The 22,476-nt window shown below is 40.9% G+C and overlaps 1 protein-coding gene across 9 annotated transcripts in view; it reads right to left on the bottom strand.

The window, feature by feature from the left end:
- Mdr49 (Multi drug resistance 49) overlaps positions 1 to 22,476 on the bottom strand; it is a 142,588-nt gene that overhangs the window by 25,788 nt on the left and 94,324 nt on the right. For 6 of the 9 annotated variants that reach the window (XM_076368305.1, XM_076368303.1, XM_076368304.1 and 3 more), the window contains 7 exons: positions 16,680 to 16,813; positions 9,254 to 9,323; positions 7,968 to 8,052; positions 6,617 to 6,810; positions 5,969 to 6,217; positions 1,978 to 2,391; positions 875 to 1,298 (listed from right to left, as the gene is read on the bottom strand). In XM_076368305.1, coding sequence (XP_076224420.1) covers positions 875 to 1,298; positions 1,978 to 2,391; positions 5,969 to 6,217; positions 6,617 to 6,810; positions 7,968 to 8,052; positions 9,254 to 9,323; positions 16,680 to 16,791 — 1,548 coding nt within the window. In that variant the 5' untranslated portion in view covers positions 16,792 to 16,813. The remainder of the gene's footprint in view (positions 1 to 874; positions 1,299 to 1,977; positions 2,392 to 5,968; positions 6,218 to 6,616; positions 6,811 to 7,967; positions 8,053 to 9,253; positions 9,324 to 16,679; positions 16,814 to 22,476) is intronic. The other 3 variants (XM_076368307.1, XM_031983745.2, XM_031983747.2) reach the window with 1 other exon arrangement.

Genomic DNA, 22,476 nt, shown 5'->3' on the forward strand with positions numbered 1-22,476 from the left:
CGGCGCAGAAATACCGAGCGTTCCGCGCGTTCAAATAAATCACCCGGCCCCGGTAAACAAACAACCGGGAAACGCGGCACGACGAATGCAAGACGGTAAATTTACTGTAACGGCCGGGCCCGATAAAATAAGTTAATAAATAATATCGAGAGCGAACGCGACGGGAAAACTGTGTTGGCGTTTCTGAACAAAACTCAACAATTTAACACTAAAACTAGCGAGCAATTGAATAGACTTTTTGAAATTCCTTTGGGAACTCTAAGAGTGCATCTGTTGAGACTTTGATCGGTGGATAATTCAGATTTCTTTAATCGTTTGTTAGAGAAACATGTGTTATATTCTTAATAATTGCAGGAAGAAGACATTTTGTGAATGATTCGAATTAAATGGCAACGGGATTGCCGGAGTCTTAACGAGAGGCGCGAGTTGAATTTCGATAGCTTCTGCTCGGCTAACTCTTGGAATTGTATCATGAAGTTTCGGGATAACAGACTTTCACGGGGATAAATAGTTGGCGTTTTAAGCCTCTCGGATTGTGAACAGGATACTGCTGGCATTAGCGTTTATAGTTAGTTGATTGTAGTTGGTTTCTGGAAGGCGCGAGGCTGAATCTTCCGCAGAATTTCGTTCGTGTAATTATTAATTTAGGAAAAATGGCTTCTCCGAGACATCCAGAAACATCCAGATTTTCAAGCTTCCTAACTGACATAATACTCAACACGTCAATACAACTAAACTTCTCTAATCTCACTTGCACATTATCAAATATTTCAAAGTTCCCAATTGTCGAATCTTGAAACATCAAAATCTTCAAGCTTCCTAACTGACATAATATTCGACACGTTAATACAATTAATACCCAGTTAATACTCACTTGTCCTTTAAAGGGGTCATAGAGACGTTGGATGAGCTGCAGACAGGTCGACTTGCCGCACCCCGACCCGCCGACCAACGCCACCGTTTCACCGTGATTGATCTTGAGATTCAAGCCTTGCAGCACCTTCACGTCCTTTCTGGCGGGGTACTGGAAATGCACGCCCTTAAACTCGATCTCGCCGGTGACGGACGGCAGCCTCTGGCCATCCTTGCTGAGGCTGTCGATCGCCGGCGTGCGATCGAGCACCTGGAAAATCGCCGCGGCCGAACCCCTGGCGACCGCGAACGCTTCGAGATGCGGCGACGTCAGACCCATGTTCTGAGCACCGGCCAACACGCCGAAGAACACGATCACCAGCACGGCGGGCGTGTATTCCTTCTCGTCCTTGGGTCTGTCTTCCAGAATCAGCTGGACACCGTACCTATTATCAGGTGAAAAGTACACGTATCATTAATATTGTCGATATCGTTAATTACCATTAGAATTAGCTTCTGATATTAGTGTTAGAATTAAACTCTTAGTTTTCACGTGAGAAACATGTTAACCCCTTGTACTTTAACGAATTTGACTCGTGACGAAAATTTTCTTGGAAATATAAGCATCACGAGTGAAATATCGGTCACCATAATTATGGTACGGATTTTTCCAACATGAAAATTTATTTAACTGATCCGATTCTAGGTCCTCAAGGTATATCCTCGTCCCGTAAAATCTTTAAAAATACTGTAACTTTCACTAATTTATCGGGAGCATCCCTGAAGGGTACTTCAGTTACTGATGAGTACTGAAAGGCAGGATCCCGAGGGTACCATGAAGAACGAGAAGCACTGTTGGGATAAACTGAGGCTCGTGGCTCGATTCCTACGTACATAAGTTAGCAGATGCATGCCGCAATTTAGCACTGTTACATTTTTAGCTTGGCTTTAGCTAATTTAATGATAATTGACTGATAAAGTAAGCTACAAAGCCATTGTATTTAAATGTTTCACATAGCAACTCAAAGTTTCATTTAGAATCCTAAATATTCAACTTCGTAGCTTTTCTATATCAAATCAAGTGATGACTAAGAGTGCAAAGGTTAATATTCGCAGGTGTCCCACCAGAAGGCAATAGCGTAGCTGATGTAGATGATGAACCACATGACACCGCCGCCAACGCCGGACCACATTCCACGCCTGGTACCGGTCCTCTCGGCGGGCACCAGCTTCTCCGCGTATCTGTCCACCTCCTTTTGTTCGCCATTGAAGGCGATCACTGTCCTAATGGCGCCTAGCACTTCCTCCGCGACGTTTCCGGCCTGGCCGTACGCGTTCAATTCCTGCGCGGTCAGGGAGCTCTGCACCTTCGCCACGACCGCGGTGGCTATCACGATAATCGGCGCGCAACTGAGCACCACCAGCGTCAATTTCCACCCGTAAACGAACGATATAATGATGGAGGAAATGAAGGAGACCATTAGGTACGTGAAGACCCCGAGCTTCTCGCCGATACCGTCCTTCATCTTGTCCAAGTCCCTGTTGAACGAAGAACACATGATCTATCGCGTGTCATCATTACCATCAACGTATTCGTTCATTCATTCAACCTTTACTCCGAGTACTCTGTATCTAGAAACTTAATTCGCTAATCAAATAAGGTCCAAGGGAGAAATATGAAATTATTCCGACTAGGTATTCTTCAAATGGAGATCTCCAGTTTTCCAAACTATCACTGAGGACATTGCTAAAGTAGATCTCGTCAGAGCTGATTTTATCAGAAAGTACTCAGATTGAACAGAGATAACCCTTTGAGTAAGAGGAAGTTAGAGATAATTCATTCGAACAGTTGACTATACAGTCTTCGTGTATCTAGTATTTTCTATGAGTTCTATATATTGTACAGTTCAGCAGCTTCTAGTAAAGATAATTTTTGATTCTCGATTTTTGATTAATCAGATTTTCAAAGGGTTCTCGAATTTCAATGTCTTCTGCGCGAGTTAATAACAGCACTGCCGAAGACAGTGAAAAACTGGTGTCATCAACTGAAGAGGCAACGAAAATAAACAAAGAACAGACAGTTCCATTTTTTCTCGGCACATATAAAATCGCCGAGGCCTCGTTCAGACCTTCTGCGACTTCATATAACGTCCACGGACGCAATTAGAACCGTTCATATAAGTTCCACGCCAGTTCTATCGAAAGTTGCCGCGGACGAAAATAACGCGGCCCGAGGGCAGCCATTCAGCGGATTAATTAACGTTCGCCGTTATCTTCTGGGCCGCGCTCGGGTCACCTTGAAATCACGCGACGCGCTCCTCGAATTAGAAACCGTGTTTGATCCCCGAAGCCGAAATTCGATGTTGCCGTTCGATTTAGCTTCGATGGAGAGCCGTCCCGCTCTCGTCTTCCGTTGATTACCGTTGCATAATGACGAGCTAAATCAACGCGCGCGTCGAGCGGAAACACTATTTGCACTAACAAACTATTGCCCTTATCGGGCCGATAACGCGAACGTAAAATCACAGTGTCGCACTCGGCGTTTGCGAATCGACGAATTTATTCGGTGATTTTGCGGAGCCGTTTAATTAGGACTGTTGTGAACGTCGGTTGATAGGTGGATTAAATAGACATCTGGGAAATTATGGTGATCGAAATTGTCAATGAGAGTACTGAGGAATTATTTTATAATCATTGCATTCGTTGATAGTTTATGTTGATATTTGATAGTTGATAGTTTAGAATAATATGATTTAAAAGGTTAATGTTCTGTTCTTTAAGATTATGTAAGGTAATCGTACAATTATTATTTATAATTATGAAAGATTAATTAGTAAAGTAATTACTAATTGAATTAGTTTTACTATCGAGGAACAAGGTGACAACGTCGAAATTCTGTTACAATGACGTGTTGCATAACGAAATGATCCATAGGTGAGCATAAAGGAAATTATCGCTAGTCTACAGAAGAAACCTTTGACTTTATTAAGAATCGTATGATTGAGCTGTCAATCGAATTATTGAACTTCGCTTCTTCCATTGACATCCAATAAAAACGGCGCGGCAAACGACAACATTCCGTCGCATCTGCGGCCAACGATTACGCGACGATCGAAATTGGATTAAACAATCGCTGCTCCCACGGTTACGTTCATTAACGCGTGTAACGAGGCTCCGGTTGCCGCAGGTTCATAAAACTTTGCCGTGGCCCGCGGTGGCGCAAGTAAAATTTACGTAATTGCCATTATAAATGAACGCGGGCCGCCGGTGCCGAGCCAAAGCGTTCCTAATGCCAGGCGATCTTTCAAGCAACGCGATACACATATTCCGCAATGCTATTTACGGCTGGCTTTATGGTCTTCGCGATGATCGAAGGTGGCGCGGGCCACGCTGCCTCTACACGCTCGTCGCGGCACGGAGAGACAGTCGATAACAATGAGTTATCACTGACAACAGAACAGTAAACTCTAAGAATTCTTTTTATTTCATTTTATTTCTAATCTCATGAAAACCTGAATAGGATCTTGGAAGAGATCCGAAATGGGTCATTTGGAACTTGAAAATCTCAGTATTAATCGTTAATAATGTAATTATATACCTGTTCACGATAGATTTCCACGTTTGAAAAATTACGAACTGCACTAAGATTCTATAGAACCTTGTTTCATTCTCATTCCAGAAGATCATTCTTTAACTATAATCTCTCGTCTAGTTGCGAGTATCATCGATCCACCGTTTAAACGTATCGAGTCATCACGCGGATGACCCTTCAATTCTCATCGTCGTTTCGCAATTAGGATTTATTAACCCTTGCGCAACAGTTAGATACATTGTAGAACGGTTGGCTCTCGGAATAAACGTGTTATGTAAGTGGCACGTTCCCAGCCGCGTCTTAATTAGCCGGTTATGAATCCGGTGTCTTGACTTTTCGATAATTACGCGGCAGCGACGCAGCCGCGGGAGGAGAGACATTGTATCGGGCCGAGGAGGACGTGGCTCGCGAGCGGCCACCTGTTGAGCGGATCCCGTTTCCTGAACTTTGCCCGCCGCTACTCGGGTCCCTGGCCCCGCGCGTTTACATTCGCCAGACTTCGCGATTGAACACACGATACTCCTCTTGAAGAGGATCAACCTGACAAAATGTGGCTACCTGACACTTCGGCTGTCGGTGATCTTGTCGCGAGAGTGTTAATGGTAGAGCTACCGAATCAGTCGAATGTACCTGAATTGTGCGTTCAGGATTATTGAAAAGGGAATGCTTCTCTGAGTTATAGGGATTGATTTAGTAATAATAGAATGTTATGATAGTAGAATAAGAGAATATCAGAGTATTATATACTGGGATACTGGGATACTGGGATACTAAGAACACTAGCATAATAGGATACTAAGATACTAGGGCACTAGAATAGTAGGGCACTAGAATACTAGGGCGCTAGAATTCTAGGGCACTAAAATACTAGGGAACTGGAATACTAAGATGCTAGAATTCTAGGGCACTAGAATACTAGGCCACTAGAATACTAGGGAACTAGAATAATAGGGCGCTAGAATACTAGGGCGCTAAAATACTAGGGCGCTAGAATACTAAGGCACTAGAATACTAGGGAACTAGAATACTAGGGCGCTAGAATACTAGGGCGCCAGAATACTAGGGCACTAGAATACTAGGAAACTAAGATACCAGGGCATAAATTAGAACACTAGGATGCTAGGCTACCAATTTACTAGGGCACTAGGGTTCCAGGACACTAGAATACTAAGACACTAGGACACTAGAATGATAGACTACTAGTTTACTAGGGCACTAGACTACTAAGCCACTAAAACACTAGGCCACTAGGACACTAGAGCACTAGGATACGAGAATACTAAATCACCAGAACACTAAAAGTCGATTTAACTACTCAGTAGTTCCAGTATTAACTAGACATATCTATACGATTTCCAAAAGGAAGACTATTCTCCCTAAGTTCCAAGAGTACTCGGTACAACTATCATTAATATATCAAAGTGACATCCTCTATTCACAGCGTTCAGCTTATTCTAAGTGAACTTCCACTCAACAAATGTTTACCAGGTCGTCCAACCTAGCCCTCCGTGAATTAATACTCACTCGGTAATCCTGCTGGCGAAGTTAGTCGACGTGTTGATGTCGTACCATGTCATGTCCTGTCTGAGAACGGAGCGCAAGAACATTTGCCTCACCCTGACAATCTGCCTGGAAGCCGCGACGTTCAGGAAATCTACGGTGAACACGGCGAAGACGAATTGAAGGCAGGACAGCGCCGCCGAGGACACGCCGAACGCTACCGAGTCGTCATAAAGTGCAGTCATTCGTTCCTCGTAGGTGGAGTTCGGTCCCCTGCAATCGTCATCGTTTATAGTCATCGTACATCCTGAATTCACTTAAAACTACTGCCTTTAATATCATCGAACAAGCTAAACAATCGATTATTGGGAAGAGATTCGACCGATCTGAAATTATTGAGAATTTGATCCCTTAACACATTGCCTATCGGCTAATTTTCAGAAAATTGATAGAAAACTATAAATAGATACGAAAACTCAGATATATTGTTATTAAATTAAATTTAATATTTCCTTCAATGCTGCAACTAGCAAAGTTGCGTGCTAAGTGTCTTTATATAAAAACGAGATTTCTCGTTACCAGTATGCAATGTGTTAAGAATGTTATGTTTATCAATATTTTTTATTATTATTGAACACAGTAGATGCAGTTGTGCATGATAAAAAGACTTACAAGACCTTTCCTCCTCCGAACCACTTCATAATAAGGGTTGGTGTACTAGTGATATTCTCCATGTTACGATCTACTAGCAGAGTGGTGAATTCACCGTACTGGATCGTCGAGACGGGGATGCAGAGGCCTGTCAGGGTTCCCATGATCAGGCCACCGACGATCAGCATCAGCTCCCCGCATGTTGCAAATCGAAACTGTGAACAACCGAGTGATTTGCTCGAGTAACATCTGACAGTCGCGATTAATTCGTCGGGAATAACGGCGTTAACACATATGACGTTGCTTCAACGTTCGAATTATCAGTCGAATCGATCGGTTCTCATTCCCCGTGGAAACTTTTACTTCAGTTTGACTTAAGAATTCCCATCAAAGCTATCGCATCTCCAACAAATACATAAGAAATCAGGAACAATATGAGATTTCACGTAAAAATCATTCAAAGTAAACTAACAAAACTAATTTCAATTTCAACTATCACGAAAGACCGTCGTATTAAAAACTCCTGTTCCAAGTTAAACAGTCGTTCTATCTAATAGTTCCAATAAGAGATTTCACTTAAAAATCGTTCAAAGTAAACTAACAAAACTAATTTAACCCTTTGCACTCGAGAGGCGCCATTTGATTTGACCCGAGAACATTGTGAAATTGATAATTCGATATTAAATTTTATATAATGTACGAACACATGGAACGTAGAAATAAAATAGTTCTGCCACTGAATTTACGCAAGGTATTTCTTTAAATATGCGAAAAATATCATTGACATTTCGTCAGAAAGCAATGAATCTTTACTGAGACAAATATTCTCGAGTGCAAAGGGTTAAATTTCAACTAACAGTCACGAAAGGCCGTGGCATTAAAAACTGTTCCAAGTTAAACAGTCATCCAAAACCATCGAATTCCGCCAGAAACCCTCGCACCCCAACGCGAAGCAACGTCAAAGACTAAACTCATTTTCCCGTTTGACGGGTTAATTAATCGCGCCGCGGGATCGACGCCGCGCTAATTATTCCAACGATACGTTCCTCCCCGGCAAGGAATTCCGCGAGATCCCCCGGTAATTTGTCGCGAACTAGTCGAAAATTTCAGAAACATATTCTCGGATGATTTAGTGGGGGCGTACTTCCGCTTTTCCGGGAGATTTAACCTGGGAAATTAATGTCGACCCGGCCGGTGATTAATGGCCGCCGATCCGACCGGCCCCGAAACAAAAACAGGCCTCGATCGATCCGCGCGGAGAACGAGCTACGGCGGGTCTGTCGAAGACAAAGGGACTCGCTCGGTCACGCGGAACCTCGTGCCGCGAACGGGAACGCGGGAACATGGCCGCCGATCGCGGAAAACGACTTACGAGTTTGAAGTAAGGCACTGGTGGCAACGTTTGCTCCGGCGCGGCCGGTTTGTCGTCCTCCTTCGTTTGCGGTGGCACGAACTCACTGTGGACACAAACAATTTCGTGGGCTCGATCAATGTTGCTCGAACGTTCGTTGCTGGGAACGTTCCGTTCCTGTTCGCGAATCTCAGTTCCGAGCGGAAAGATCTATGGAGAAATCTTGGGCTTTGTCTCGGAGCACTTCTGGGTTTTTAAAGACTGAGAAATTGGGATTTGTAGTGTTTGAATGTTTGTGTCGGAGTTTTGAGAGTTTGATAGATTAAATTTTGTGATGTTTGAGTGTTCGAATGTTTGTGTTGGAGTTTTGAGTTTGATAGATTAAGTTCTGTGATGTTTGTTTTAGAGTTCGAATGTTTGTGGTGTTGGAGTTTTGAGAGTTTGATAGATTAAGTTCTGTGATGTTTGTTTTAGAGTTCGAATGTTTGTGGTGTTGGAGTTTCGAGAGTTTGATGGATTAAATTTTGTGATGTTTGTTTGAGTATTCGAATGTTAGTGGTGTTGGAGTTTTGAGTTTGATAGATTAAGTTCTGTAATGTTTGTGTTAGTGTTTGAAGCTTTGTACTGTTGAGACGTTTAATGTTTGAAGCATTGTACTATTGAAGTGTTTAATGTTTCAATTTTTGTACTATTGAAATTCGTAATCTCTGATTCTTCGAACAATCGAAATTTCTAATGTTCAAATGTTTATACTTAGAATATTTAGAAATCAGAGGTGTGTAATATGAATCATGAACAAAAACTCTATTGAATCACGAACCCATATAGAAGTGCTCCCAAGGAAACATATAGAATGTATCAGAATGGGTTTATTTGAAGCTATTCTATATGCAAAAATAATTCACAGAAATACAATACTCTTTTATTACTTGAAGTTTCATCAAAACACTGTTACCTTCAAACTTCTCAGATATATGCACGTATCACTACCGTGTCTGATCATGACTTACTACGACTACTGCTCGCAGATACCAATGCTGGAGGTCAGTAGCTCGATGTCATTATTTAGCATATAGAATAACTTACTACCTATTTGAGTCCCCAGTTCATATACACTCTACACATTTGACAAAATGAAGAATCTTGTATCATAAGTTTATACGATTGATCCGCTCCCTAGGACGAAGATTTATTCTCTAATTCCCATATATTTCCTACAAGAATCCTGATTTCGCACTCGGTTTGCATTCCCTGTTCATTCTTATATATCTCTATTTCACATTGATCTGTAAGAATCTTATTCGTACATCGGTTTGCCATTCTCTTGTAGCATATACTCAGTTTCCTCTTTATCCTTCTCCGCGTCTTGGAGCGTGTCTGAAATAAAATATAGATGGTACCGTACACAGAACATCCTGGAACAATACTTTCGTATACGTCGAGGGGTGCCTTAAAGATATAGATTAAACCCTTCTCACCTTACTTCGCGTTGCGCGACATTTCAGGCATCCAAATGGACGTAATCGAATGTATCAATTAAACGAACAAATATCGACAAATGGAAAAGAGAAGCCATGTTTCTTTAACACGCTGAACGCCGCACGATTTCATAGAGCAAAATACACAAAATGGAAAAAGTACAATATTAAATCATTCAAGTTTTAGTGTTAATGAATGATAAACTCTACTATTAAATTATAATTAGAAAACATTCATTTCAAGAGAAATGAATACTAATCCCCAAGTTTTTAAATGCACAGCTTCGTATTTTACGTGTTACACAGAACAATGAACATTATTAACGCTTCAGCTGCAACAAGAATATCTGTCGAAACATTGATCTTCGATTACGTCCATAAAAATTCTCAAAATATTCTGAAATTATCGAGAGTTTTTCTGAAGCGAGAGCACGAGTACGATCAGCCAGAAATCATCCGAATTTCTCTCCATTCTCTTCCTTTCTCTCCTTTCTCTCGCGCGTCGCTGGATCATTAAAATCAATCCGACAGAAATCATTGGCAGAGGCGTTGCACGAGTAAATTCGCGGATTTAACGAGGCTGGTTTATTTATACAACTACGTCGTGCCTCGATAACGATTTCTCGTCTTACGAAATCGACGGGCAGAATTTTGAAATCGGGAGTCACGGAAATTCTCGTCGGATCGCGGAGCCGACTATCGAGCGATTGTTTGTTGTGCTCGGAGATAAGCAGTCTCGACGAGTGAGGGGGGGAATGATAATAATATCGCAATCGCGAGATCGTATTTGATAAGAAATTAAAATTAGAAGTGGGTTTAACCCGTTCTTATTCCGCGAAAGTGCGTGGAGTACGCCCTTATAGATAAGGGCAGTTGGGTAATTTTATTTGAACCCTGGAATCTAAATTATGGATAGACATTAATGTGCAAGCTGATGAGTTGTGGTAATGAGTGTGACAATAGGAATTAAGTGAAATTTATGTTGTGGATTGGTATATAGATAGATGAAAGAAACTTTGTGATGATGATGATGATAGGAATAGAAATTGAAGAGAAATCTACATATGAAAATTGATATAACTATATTGATCAATATCAAGGAATTTATAGTAATGATAATAATAGCAATAGAAATTGAAGAGATATCTACATATGAAAATTGATATAACTATATAGATCAGTATCAAGGAATTTATAGTAATGATAATAATAGCAATAGAGAATGAAGAGTAATCTATGTATGTAAATTGATCTACTTGTATAGATTAATATTAAGGAATTTATAATGATAATGATTATAACATTTGGAAGGGATGAAAATCATATAGATGAATATCAAGCAACGATAATTTACAACAGTGGAAATTCAAATAAAATCTACGTATGTAAATTTATATAGGTACAGAGTAATAAAAAGAAATTGCTAGTAACAACAATAACACCAGCGGAAAGCGATGGTTGCAGAAACAGATGAAAATAGAAGACACAAATATCGACGCAGGTTCGTTCGATTAACCCTTTGAATGGTGTGACCGGATTTGACTGTGCCAGATTGAGTACGTGCCAGATAGGATGCGGCTGTGCGTGGAACACGTTTCACGTACTATTTTTGCGTTCCACCCTATCCTTTATTCTTACTATTTTTCAAACCGACCAAAACACGAGTCATCAATTCACTTACACTCACCAGCCCCCACAATCCAATCCCAGCCGCATTCAAAAACATCGGAACTCGAAGTTTCATTTCCCCGAAATTCGACACGCAAGCTGCAATACCATCAAAACCTCTTCCATCTCCCAGCGATTCTACAGTTTCCAATTAAAAGATGTAATATTGCGAACGCAACAAGAAAACGTCCACGATCCCAATACAGATCACCGAAAGCAATCAGATCCCACGTATCCCCTTACTAATTGAAAAATTCGTATCAGAAGAACATCGCGACCTAAAAACATCTCGACCAATAAAACCAACCAATACATATTCACCTGCGCAGTATCCCAACTAAAGTAAACCACCTAACATCCCTCAAGTTACGAAAAATCATCAATTTAAACTTCGAAGCTAATCAAACACATTTTCCAATCACTCCAGAATTACTACAAAACCTCTGCCACAAAAAGAATATTTCTAATTCCATTTAAAATCAACAAAAATTTCTACCATCCGTACAAAGCTTCTCCGCGAGGTAAAAAGCATATATTCAAGTGTCCTCCAATAAAATCAACTAATACATATTCACCTGCGCAGTATCCCAACTAAAGCTACCTAACCATTATCCCTCAAGTTACGAAAAATCTTAAATTTAAATTTCGAAGCTTATCAAGCACATTTTCCATTCACTTCAAGATTACTACAAAACCTCTGCCACAAAAAGAATATTTCTTATTCCATTTAAAATCAACAAAAATTTCTACCATCAGCATAAAGCTTCTCCGCGAGGTAGAAAGCATACATCCAAGTGTCCTCCAGCAGGGACACTCTGTGTAAATCAGAGGATTCGCAGAGATCAAAAATCGTGGGAGAAGGCTCGCAGGGTCCTTTCATCCGGCTGGAATCTCCCGATGGTCGATCTCCTATGGATAATCGATCGGCCATTATTCCGCGGCGGTAATAAACGATCTCGGCCGCGGGGATCCGAGGCGGCGCGTCATAAATCACCGCGGAACACTCCGTAAATCGCCGGTCCGCCGATCGCCGGCGAACGCGTGAACCGTGCGCGGATCGTCGCCGTCGCCGGTGGCGCGTGAAGGACAAAGGAATCTGCGAGAGGAGCGCGACTGCGACGGAAGTCGGCGGGGATCCTGTCCCGCGGGGGCTCCATTAGCGTCGTAATTGCTGTTCGGAACTCCTGCGACAAATCTACGATCGACGTTTTATACGGGGGATACGAGGCTGCCAGCTGCACGGATTACACCCGTGTTCGGGAATTAATTCAACCCTCCCTGCGCCTCGTCCGCCCTTAGGACCTTGTAAAAGAACGAAGTCGAAGTTCCTCGAATGTGGAAGTTTCCGTTGGTAGGTGTTGTTTGAATTGCCTGGAGATTTCTTTGGTTCGTTAAAATAGAAATTGAATCGTAAAGTTAGTTGAATTGCTTGATGTTCTCTAGGTACTTTGTCTTTAGGAAATCGTGGAAGAGCGAAGCGCTCGATCTTGAGTCGAAGTTCGTTGAATGTAGAAATGCTAGTTCAATTCTAGACACTATTTAAGTATTTGTTATTGGTCGAGTAGGTCTGATTAAGTACTGATACTAATGCTCAATAAAAATAACATTGTAACAGAGTAATTGGCTAATAGAGATTGATGACAGACCAATTACCAACATTGAGGCAAAGAAATAACGAGATAATTAGCCTCTTTCGTAATAGTTTTGTTACGAATCCTAGTTACGTAAACTAAAACCTTGTCACTGTTGCTATATTTCATTTTAAACTGTTTTCCTTCGACAGTACGTCTCCCGCGGCAATGAAACGGTATTGAACTATGGAAATTGTAGGTTACACCACAAAGTAAGAATACGTAACGTGCTGATAAACAAATAAACACTTTTGTTTTCACGAAACACCCCGAAAAAGTATTTTATGTACTTTCATCAGCATGTTACGTATTCTTACTTTGTGATGTAACTTACAATTTCCATAGTTCAATACCGTTCCATTACCATTAACAAAACTCCACGTGGCTCAAACTGTTGCTAATATCTCATTAACATCAGGATTAGGACGTATGAAGACCAACACTTTACTCAGAATTCGATACTATATCGATCTATGGTAAAAAAAGTAGGTCATTCCATTAAAAAAAATCAAGATGATATTGAAATCTCTGCAACGCCTCCCCTCATGAAAAAAGCACACTCATAAGATGCTCTCCGATGTCATTTAAATCCCACGTTTCAACGTCTTCGTAAACTACCGTTAATTATTTGAGATCGAGATAAGTGCCTCACACTGTATATTCAACGCTAATCCAATGTACCCACAAGATGAAACAAAATTAGCTTCTAAGAAGAAACGACGGTCATCTGTGTGGCATTAACCCCTTGGACTACGATCTCTTTCTCAACTCTGATCGACACGGCTACTTTGTCGTTAATAATTTATTGGAAAAAGAGAAAAATTCCAAGCATATGTTATGCCTATGTTTCCTTTCAAGTATAATAGTTGATTATAGAGGAATAATATTTACTTTCGAATTCGAATGCACTGACTAATATATATATATATATTTGTTGAATCATGTTGAAAATCTTCACCACGAGTCTCACTCGTTGTAGGGCAAGGGGTTAATGGTATTTTAAATATGTTTTATTTAAAAAAACACAGGAGTAGATAATTGAATAAAATATAAATAGAAACGATGTAGCTCGCAGTGTACAGGTCTTTTCTCTTCTCAAGTCAACGCAACTCTCTAAAAACTCTCGCTATCAATTAACACTTGATTTGAAAGCTATAATACCAAATCAACTAATTAACTCTCATTCTTTGTTAAAGAATAAGTGACGTTACACGAAAAAATTCTCGTGGCACTCGACGTGTTAACACTAGAACTGTACCAGTCAAAATGACTGATTTCAACGTTTTTATTTCGTAATTATTGATATCTTAAAAGCATTGAATATTCGAAATGATCTTGAAAGTAAATAGTCTCGCTTGAATGCTATAATGAATGTCTGAAGAAATTGATAATAATCAATTATTACAATTTTTATAGGGATGACATATTAGTCGTATTAAATGATCGGTAGTTCTAGTGTTAACACGTTGAACGCCGCACGACTTCATAGAGCGAAATACACAAAATGGAAAAAATATAATCTTAAATCATTCGATTGAATCGCGTTATTATTATACGCTGAGCTTGCTCGATGTACCGCGTTCGGAAGCATTGTTTACAATAGAGAAATGTCAAATAATCGTCGTTATTGAAATGAACTACATTAATTCGATTTGGTTGGGGGTCACCGTTGACCTCCGTGACATTCAACGTGTTAAAAACCATTCTCTCCCCCACAAGCATTCTTACTCACATTTCCAGCAAATTCTCAAACACACCCTCTCACCACGCACTCATCATCCTCGCTTACGTATCCTTCGGAAAAAGTTGACCAACCCTTGAGCATGGTCTGCATGAGCCGCTTTCTCTTTTGTGACCCTTCGAACACTGACCCACTGTCTGAAACTTACGATATATCTGCATAAGACAGTGCATTTCCCCTGAGTCAGCCAGCCAATGAAAACCTTCCGAGAAAACACTCGTGCCCCTCATTTGCGTCACTAATTATACGTTTGCCCAACGCCGCGCGATTGTTAAATTTAGTGCCGCCCATTCCCATCTCCACGGTATTTACACGTGCGAGAAGCTCGCGCGAAGTTCGTTGAATCGGCGTCAACCTAATCGGAATCATCGTCGGTCATTATCGCTTGCATCCTCCGGGATCTGTTGCCTCTATCAGCCGTTGCGCCATTCCCCGCGGAATTTTCGCGAGACTAAGTAACCGGGATCGCTTCGAGATGTTTCCGAGAAATCGCTTAAACGGTCACATGCGCGTTATTAAGCCCAATATAGCGGCTTCGTGATTTACCACGTTTATTCTGGGACATGTCTCGAAACGGTTGCGAAAGCGATGCCTTTGCACCATTGCAGCTGCCGTTCGGAAAGCTATGAGAACTAGAAATTTGACGAGATCGCTAATACATTCGTTATTCCTTGCTGTTATTGACCATCAGAAGCTGAGGTCAGTGTCGAATCCCTCGAAGCAAGTTTCCTCTATTTCAAACTTCACGAGAAGAACCTCTTACTAGTTCCTAGTCTTCTGTTAAGAACGACTTTCGGATAATTTGTCTCTAATTACAGTTTCTGACAAATAGAACACATTGGATGAGAAAGAATTCCAAATTCTGCTACCTTCCTCACAATCCATGGAAAACTATTTCATTTTTTTGTCTTCTACCGAGAGCAAATTCTCTGCAGATAATTTCTCTCTCACAAATAGGACACATCAGATGAAAATAATTCGAAATTCTGCTACCTTCCTCACAATCCATGGAAAACTATTTCATTTCTTTGTCTTCTACCGAGACCAAATTCTCTACAGATAATTTCTCTCACAAGTAGAACGCATTCCATAGAACAAAGAATTCCGAATTCTGTTCTACGCCTCCCTTAGGATCGAGGGCAAACATTCCGCGCAGATCAGCGCAATGCATCACTGTTGTCGTCGTCAAATATTCGGTCGCGCGACATTAAACGTCGAAATCCGGCCTCCTCAGACGATTAAACAATCCAGCGCAGCGCGACGAAAGGTTCGATTCGCGGACTCTCCCGCCGGCGATCGAGTGCCGGCGAGACGCGAACAGTCGGCTCGAACGTCGACGGAGGAGGAAGCGAAACGAAAGAGAAAGAGAAAGGAAGAAAGAGAGTTGCAATTTTTCGGCCCATCGATCGTCGAGCATCGCCGCGATCGATCGACGACGGATAAACCGCGCCGTCCGCTCGCTCGCTCGCTGAAAAGTAGGGCGCCGCGTTCTTGATAAGCCCGCGCGGATTAATTCACCGAAATTCACCGATAAACACGGGCCACTGCGATCGAAACGCGGCGCCTGACACGGCACCGGGACATTAAACACGGGGAAGTTAATGAAACCACGGGGCAAAGGGGAATCGATGCGGGCTTCGACGCGCGGACTGCCTGTTGGTCTGATTCAAGGTGGAGCTGGGTCATTTCAGACCCATTCTGGAATATAATGTGTTGTTTGCGTATGTAGTCACGCGTGGATGCGAGAGTTTTCATTTGTTTGGGGAATAGATACTATTACTTTATACTTATTGCTTTGTTTTTGTCATTTTATGAATTGTTATGTGTATAATAGTATATGATAATCTAAGTTATTTGCATTGTCCCTTTGCGGTCGAATGCTACCTTAGACTGAGTTTTGAAATGTAAATTCGAAGGCTGTAGATGAATAGTTTAATTATTTAGATAACGAGATATTGATGTGTAGTTTCTTCCTAGTTAAGGTTTTTTAATGAAAAAGGTTTCCAAATGTTTAAAAATTCTCGTCCGCAAAAGGTTGTGTTCTAGTGCTTGGAGCTTGTTTTGAGAGCATTCAAATAAATTATGGAATTGTGTATGTTGTGTATATTATAGATATAATAATTCATATGGGAATTAAATGGTGACCCAGCTCCGGTATCAAACAACTACTCGACACAAAGAAGCAAAGGAAACCGGGAATCACAGATGTACTTACACTTCAAGAATATTTTTTCCTGTCGATGAGAATTTGTTTTGGGGGGTTCCATTTCCATACCCTGCGCCTTCTCGCGCGGGTTTCCGGTCCACTGATAAATTCGCCGTGTCATTGCGCATTCTTAATTAACAACTCTGCAATCAGAATAAAACAATAGCAATTATAGACTTGTGTATTTCGCGTTGCTCGATTGAATTCTTATTAATAAAACCTCCGAACTCTCACGCTAGGACTACCGCGCCCGACAAAATGGCGGGTCTCGGTTCCCTCGTTTCACAATTACCGATATCTCGGAAGTCTTAAATATTCTAGATGACTCGAAAAATAAATAGTTTCACTTGAATACTACAATAAACAAACCGAAATACTTTCCTACTGTCACGAGTTTTATAAATTACATATTAATCACATTAATCGGTAGATTAATTTGCAATCTTTCTCAGTTTTCTATATTCATTCATAATTCGCTAAGTGCTTAACACTAGATTTACTAAATTTACTAGATTTACTAGATTTACTAGATTTACTAGATTTACTAGATTTACTACATTGCTTATAAACTGATACTCGTTCATTTAGACCTTGGCAATTAAAGGTTTCAAAGTAATCGACGCAAAGAATTACCAAATAATGTTTATAAAATCCAACATCAGCCAATCCGACTTGTCCAATAAGTCTAGCGTAAAAAGAACGCTCAAGCTTCGACAATCTGATCACGTGAAAGGAGATAAAGAAATACAAACAACAGGGCAAGGCAGAAAGGTGCGAGCGTGTTTCTTAATCGAGTCGTCTGCTCGTTCAGTCGGACTTCCGGTCCCGCGATCTCATCGATGATTTACGATTCACGGGAAAAACCGGAGGACCGAGATGTCCCCCGGCCACTAGAGCCATCCGCGCGACTTCCGAGACAATTTATTGTCGCATCGATTGTAACGAACGGGGAATTTTATAAACTGCTCGCCGGGAGGCCAATGAAGGGAAAATTGGCTCGGCGTGTAGCGGCGGGTTATTGGAAACGAGACAAATGAAATCGCAGAGCTGGCTCGTGAAATAGGATAATTTCAAATCGACTGGTAGACGTCGCGACGGCCTGTCCCACCGCGGCTTCCGTTTCGATCTGGAAATCGTGAAAGTGCTTGATGAAAGAACCGTCCTTTCTACTTACTGTTTCATTCTTTACGCTTCCTGTCGGCTCCGAGGAGCCTCGAGGAATCGAAATAAATGTTTTTATAACCGCCGTTGCAGCGGGAATGCCTGTTGATCGATACACTCTTTCGTTATCACGGATAAATACCTTTATACTCTGCTGATTATTCTTTGTTCCTAGTAAATACACGGACGATATCTTCTGACGTCTCCAATGAACCGAAGGAGGTGAATCGGAGAATCGGTATAATGAGAATTAATTTCATTAACACTAGAACTACCGATTGATATTTAACCCTTAGTACTCAATGGTTTTGTCATTTATCAGCAACTGGAACTAATTTTTATGGTATCTCCAATGAAAATGATAAATGCTATAATATTTTTTCGATCTTTTATTTTCCTTCTCAGTAGAAAATTTGGATGTGTGGAAAATCTGATAGTTTTAGGGTAGTTTCTTTGATTGGGTAAAATATTTGAACTGGTGCAATATTGGAGCCTACAGAGTTCAAAGGGTTAATCCCTATAAATATTGTAACAATAGATTCCTTCCAGTTTCTTCGGACATTCGTTACAGTATTCAAGTGCAATTATTTTCAAAATCATTTCAAATCATTTCGATATCAATGATTGCGACGAGGAAGTTAAAAACAATAATTTTGACCGGTAAGATGGTTCTAGTGTTAATTTCGAAGTAAAATATTCTCTTAACGTTTACGAAGAGTTCCTAGAATATCGATCGAGTATCGAGAGTATTAATCACAGGGCTAATTTGGATACGCCAAAGAAAATTTGCGAACATTCTGCTCGCAGGGAAACAGAACACGCTCGTCGGAGAAATTTCCAAAGCCGATCTCCCCGAAGCCTCGCGCGAGCAAATTCAATTATAAATTTTCGTCCGGCCCGCTAAGGCAGGAATCCGACCCCCGCGGTACCTAATTAAACTTGAAAAATCCCTAGGCTACTTTCGTTAATGAAACTCAATCGTGGAACACGGCAGGCAGACGTTCTCCCCACGGCCCGCGGACAGGAGTTTCCGCGGTAGGAAAGTTCAAGTTCTACGAAAGGAGCTTCCTCTTAACACTAGAGCCAGCGAACAGTGAAATTCACTGTTGTTTTATTTATAAAAATTATAACAATATGATCGAAGCTTCAATTTGCTTGTATCTGAATCAATGAATTTAATAGCTTCTTCAAAAGGCATCTGTACCTTTTTACAATTGCAAAAGATGAAATTCAAGATGTGATTTTCTAACGAATGTTAACTAGTTTTGACTAGTTCTAGTATTAATCCTTCAGCGTGTGATTCTTTGCAACCAAACTCGTCTAATTTTACTGAATAATTTGCAAAGAGAACACAAGCTACTAATAATATAGTCATCGTGTCAAAAATGAATCACAGTTGCTATATCAATAACAAAACACCGGTGTCATATTAAAAATAACTTCTTGAATCAACAAAATATTCGCCAAAACAATTTTCACTTGACAAGTTAAGCGCCATGTCAGTCACCGATGACTTCTGAGTTACTTGGAAACAATCGTAACATGATAATCGATATCCAATGAAGATATAATAACGTAACGAAGTTGATAATAATACTGCAAGGATTGCAACGTGAGATAATTAATAATTATCAGAATAACTCTACGAGAAACCAAGATTTTCATGACGCTTAACGTGTTGGTACAATTGTGATACTACAAATAAATATAGAAAAAATTGTTAAAACTGCCAGAGGTTGCAATAAAATAGAACTGCTAAGGGTTAAAGTCGTCATTACAGCGACATTCGACGGCGAGGGGTTGAATCGATCCGAGAATCATCAGCGCGCGAGCCACCCCCGTTATTATACGGCAAGGAGTCGAAGAACGATCGAAGGGAAATAAGAGCACGGGGACGCGTGGCGTCGTTGGTTCTAGTTACTTAAGGTGCGGTAACGTTTCCCCTCCGCCCCCGAGCGGTCATCATCTCGCCTGCCCCCCCGTGTGTCCGTTGATGAAAGACGAGACGCCATAACAAAGGAACGGCTGATCAAAGCGCAAAAGTAATGAAAGATACGGGGCCGAGGGATAAAAAGGGCGGCTGCTTTTTATTGGCTTTCTCTCATTTACTCGACGGAGTCTCGTTTAGAGTGCTTTCGATCTTCATTAAGGATTCCGAGCCCTCTGTCGCCGTTGGAAAAAGACGAGGGGGCGGGTTACCCTCGGCGTTATTTTAAGAGATCGCGCGTGATTCGGTTAATTAAATCCTCGACGCTTCTGTACCGGGCGATTCGTGAACTGGAGACGCGATAGAAGTTCCGTCCTTCCATTTGTTCTTATTATTATCTGTCCTTTCTATTCGTCGGTGATAATATTGATTATTATATCTTGCGGTGACCTTGCGCTCTTTCAAGGACATTCGGAGATCGATTACATTTAACGATAGATTCATGGAACACGTGAATTCGGATATTGAATTTTTTAAACATTATTATATAATGCGAATAAGCATGGAAATTCTCTGATTTCGAAGCTGCGATTTTCACGATTTATACAGAGTAGTTTTAGAAACGATAGAACAGTCTAGAAACGTCTGTGAATCTAGTGTCAATGGAATCGACGTCTATGGAATTATGTTCACTTGTTGATTAACGTATTTGTTTGCCCGTAGCGTTCTTTGTTTGCATCCAGCGTTAATTGTATTACACGCCGATCGTAGAGGGGATGTAATTTCACTAACGAGCGAAGTGAACGTCTAACCGGAGTTGTGTTAGCTTCGCAGCTCGGTGTAAATGTTTTTAATTATTCAGCCGGTTGGTCCTTCGCAGGTGAAGTTGCTTTCGCCTCGGTGAAGCAGCGACTCGAAGTCGAAAAGGATCTCTGTCGTTGGAGCGGAGCTGTCTCGCAGTCGCCATTCAATTTATCGCATCAAACCGAGTGGCGACTAAGGGTCGCCTCTCCAGTGAAATGGGTTAATTGTAGTCGGGCGTGCGTTGCCTTTCATTTTTCACGGCGAATTAATAAACGAACCGTGCGAAAGGGAAAAATTCAAGTGGCGCTGGAACCACGATGACCGTTCAAGATGGAAAACGAAAGCGGACCGAGAGATGAGGTTATCGGAAGAAATACAATTGTCTCGTCGTTTAAACAATCCCGTCGCGGTAATTGTAATTTCGCGTATTAATGGAGCGCGGTTTCAGGTTGGAGGAATGATTTAATGGGAGCCGAGAATTGAAAATCTTGCGTTAAACGGAGGAAGAATGGAAGCCTGTATTCTTCTCGGTGCACTAAAATATAAAGGATTTCCGGTCCAGTGATTTTAATCTTTTCTCCATCGCAAAGGCTGGATTAAAATGACCTTAAAAGACCACGGTAGAATCTTCTATTTTGTAACAACCCCCTTGGAAATTATTAACTGATTCATTTATAAAAGAAACTTTACATTCTCGTAGATCAAAGTGAAGGAATTACGATCGGCAGAAGAACGCTTCGCTCCCCTATGGAAAAGTCAATCGGAATATAATGAAATAAGAGGCTCGTTGGACCGAATGAAATATTTCCAAGTAATTTATCAATTCTACCGTGTAATTATTACAAGAATTATAGAGAAAGAATTTAATTTAACCGTTACACTCGACGATTTATAGGCAATCATTAGAGCAAACACTTAAGTAACAATTATTTTCAACGATACATCTTCCATATAATTGAAATAAACAAATGTTACTTTATCGATAAACATATTTGCACCATTGCTTAACAAGCAAACAACAAGAAATATTAAATATTTCAATGAATCTTAAAGAAACTACCCTAAAATTATTCGATTGTCCAAACATCCAAATTTTGTACTAAGAAGGAAAATAAAAGATCGAATAAATGTTATATTTCTCATTTTCTAGGGATACTATAAAAATTAGTTGCAGTTGCTGATAAATTACAAAACAACCTCAAGTGCTAAGGGTTAATATGCAACGAATGTTACAGAAACTTCTAAAGCCATGGAGATCTATAGATTACCCTGTCCACGTGACCGAGTCGCAGGAAATAAGTAATCGAGCAATTCATCGCGAGGAACGGCTAACGAGAAAACCGAGGTCTTCCTTTTTACAATTAAAAGTGTCTTCCGCTCGGGAAGAAGGCAAAAGAAGACGACGCCCGACCGGCTAACGAACACCCTCGCTGAAGTCAGTTTGTCACGCCGGCGCGATATCCCTTTGTCGTTCTCATTATTCCATTCGTTCGACAATTAGAGCATTAATTGGATGTAAAAGGTTGGTTGAAAAGTGATTATACATAATACGGGGCTGCGCGCTCCCTTCGAAGCCGGAGGACTGGCGCCGGAAGCTGTTAACACGTCTCGTCGCTCGGAGCTACGATTACACCGAGTGTTCCAGGAATTCTGTCGAACTTCAAATTTTGCAATTCTTCAGAATTCAGGGAATACCTGAAAGTCTATATTTACAAATTTCCTATAATAATCCAATATTTTGTGCTCTGTTCAACAGGTTAACCCCTTGCATCGATGCTTCGCAGGTATGGCAGCTAAGATAAGTTACTCAGATATCGATTATTTCATTAATACTTTGAATATATGAATGTCAAATAACTTTAACACTAGTTTCGCAGTTATATCTTAAAAGCATTGAATATTTGAAACGATTTT

Source organism: Nomia melanderi, chromosome 6 (assembly GCF_051020985.1).
Source record: "Nomia melanderi isolate GNS246 chromosome 6, iyNomMela1, whole genome shotgun sequence".
Classification (NCBI taxonomy): domain Eukaryota; kingdom Metazoa; phylum Arthropoda; class Insecta; order Hymenoptera; family Halictidae; genus Nomia; species Nomia melanderi.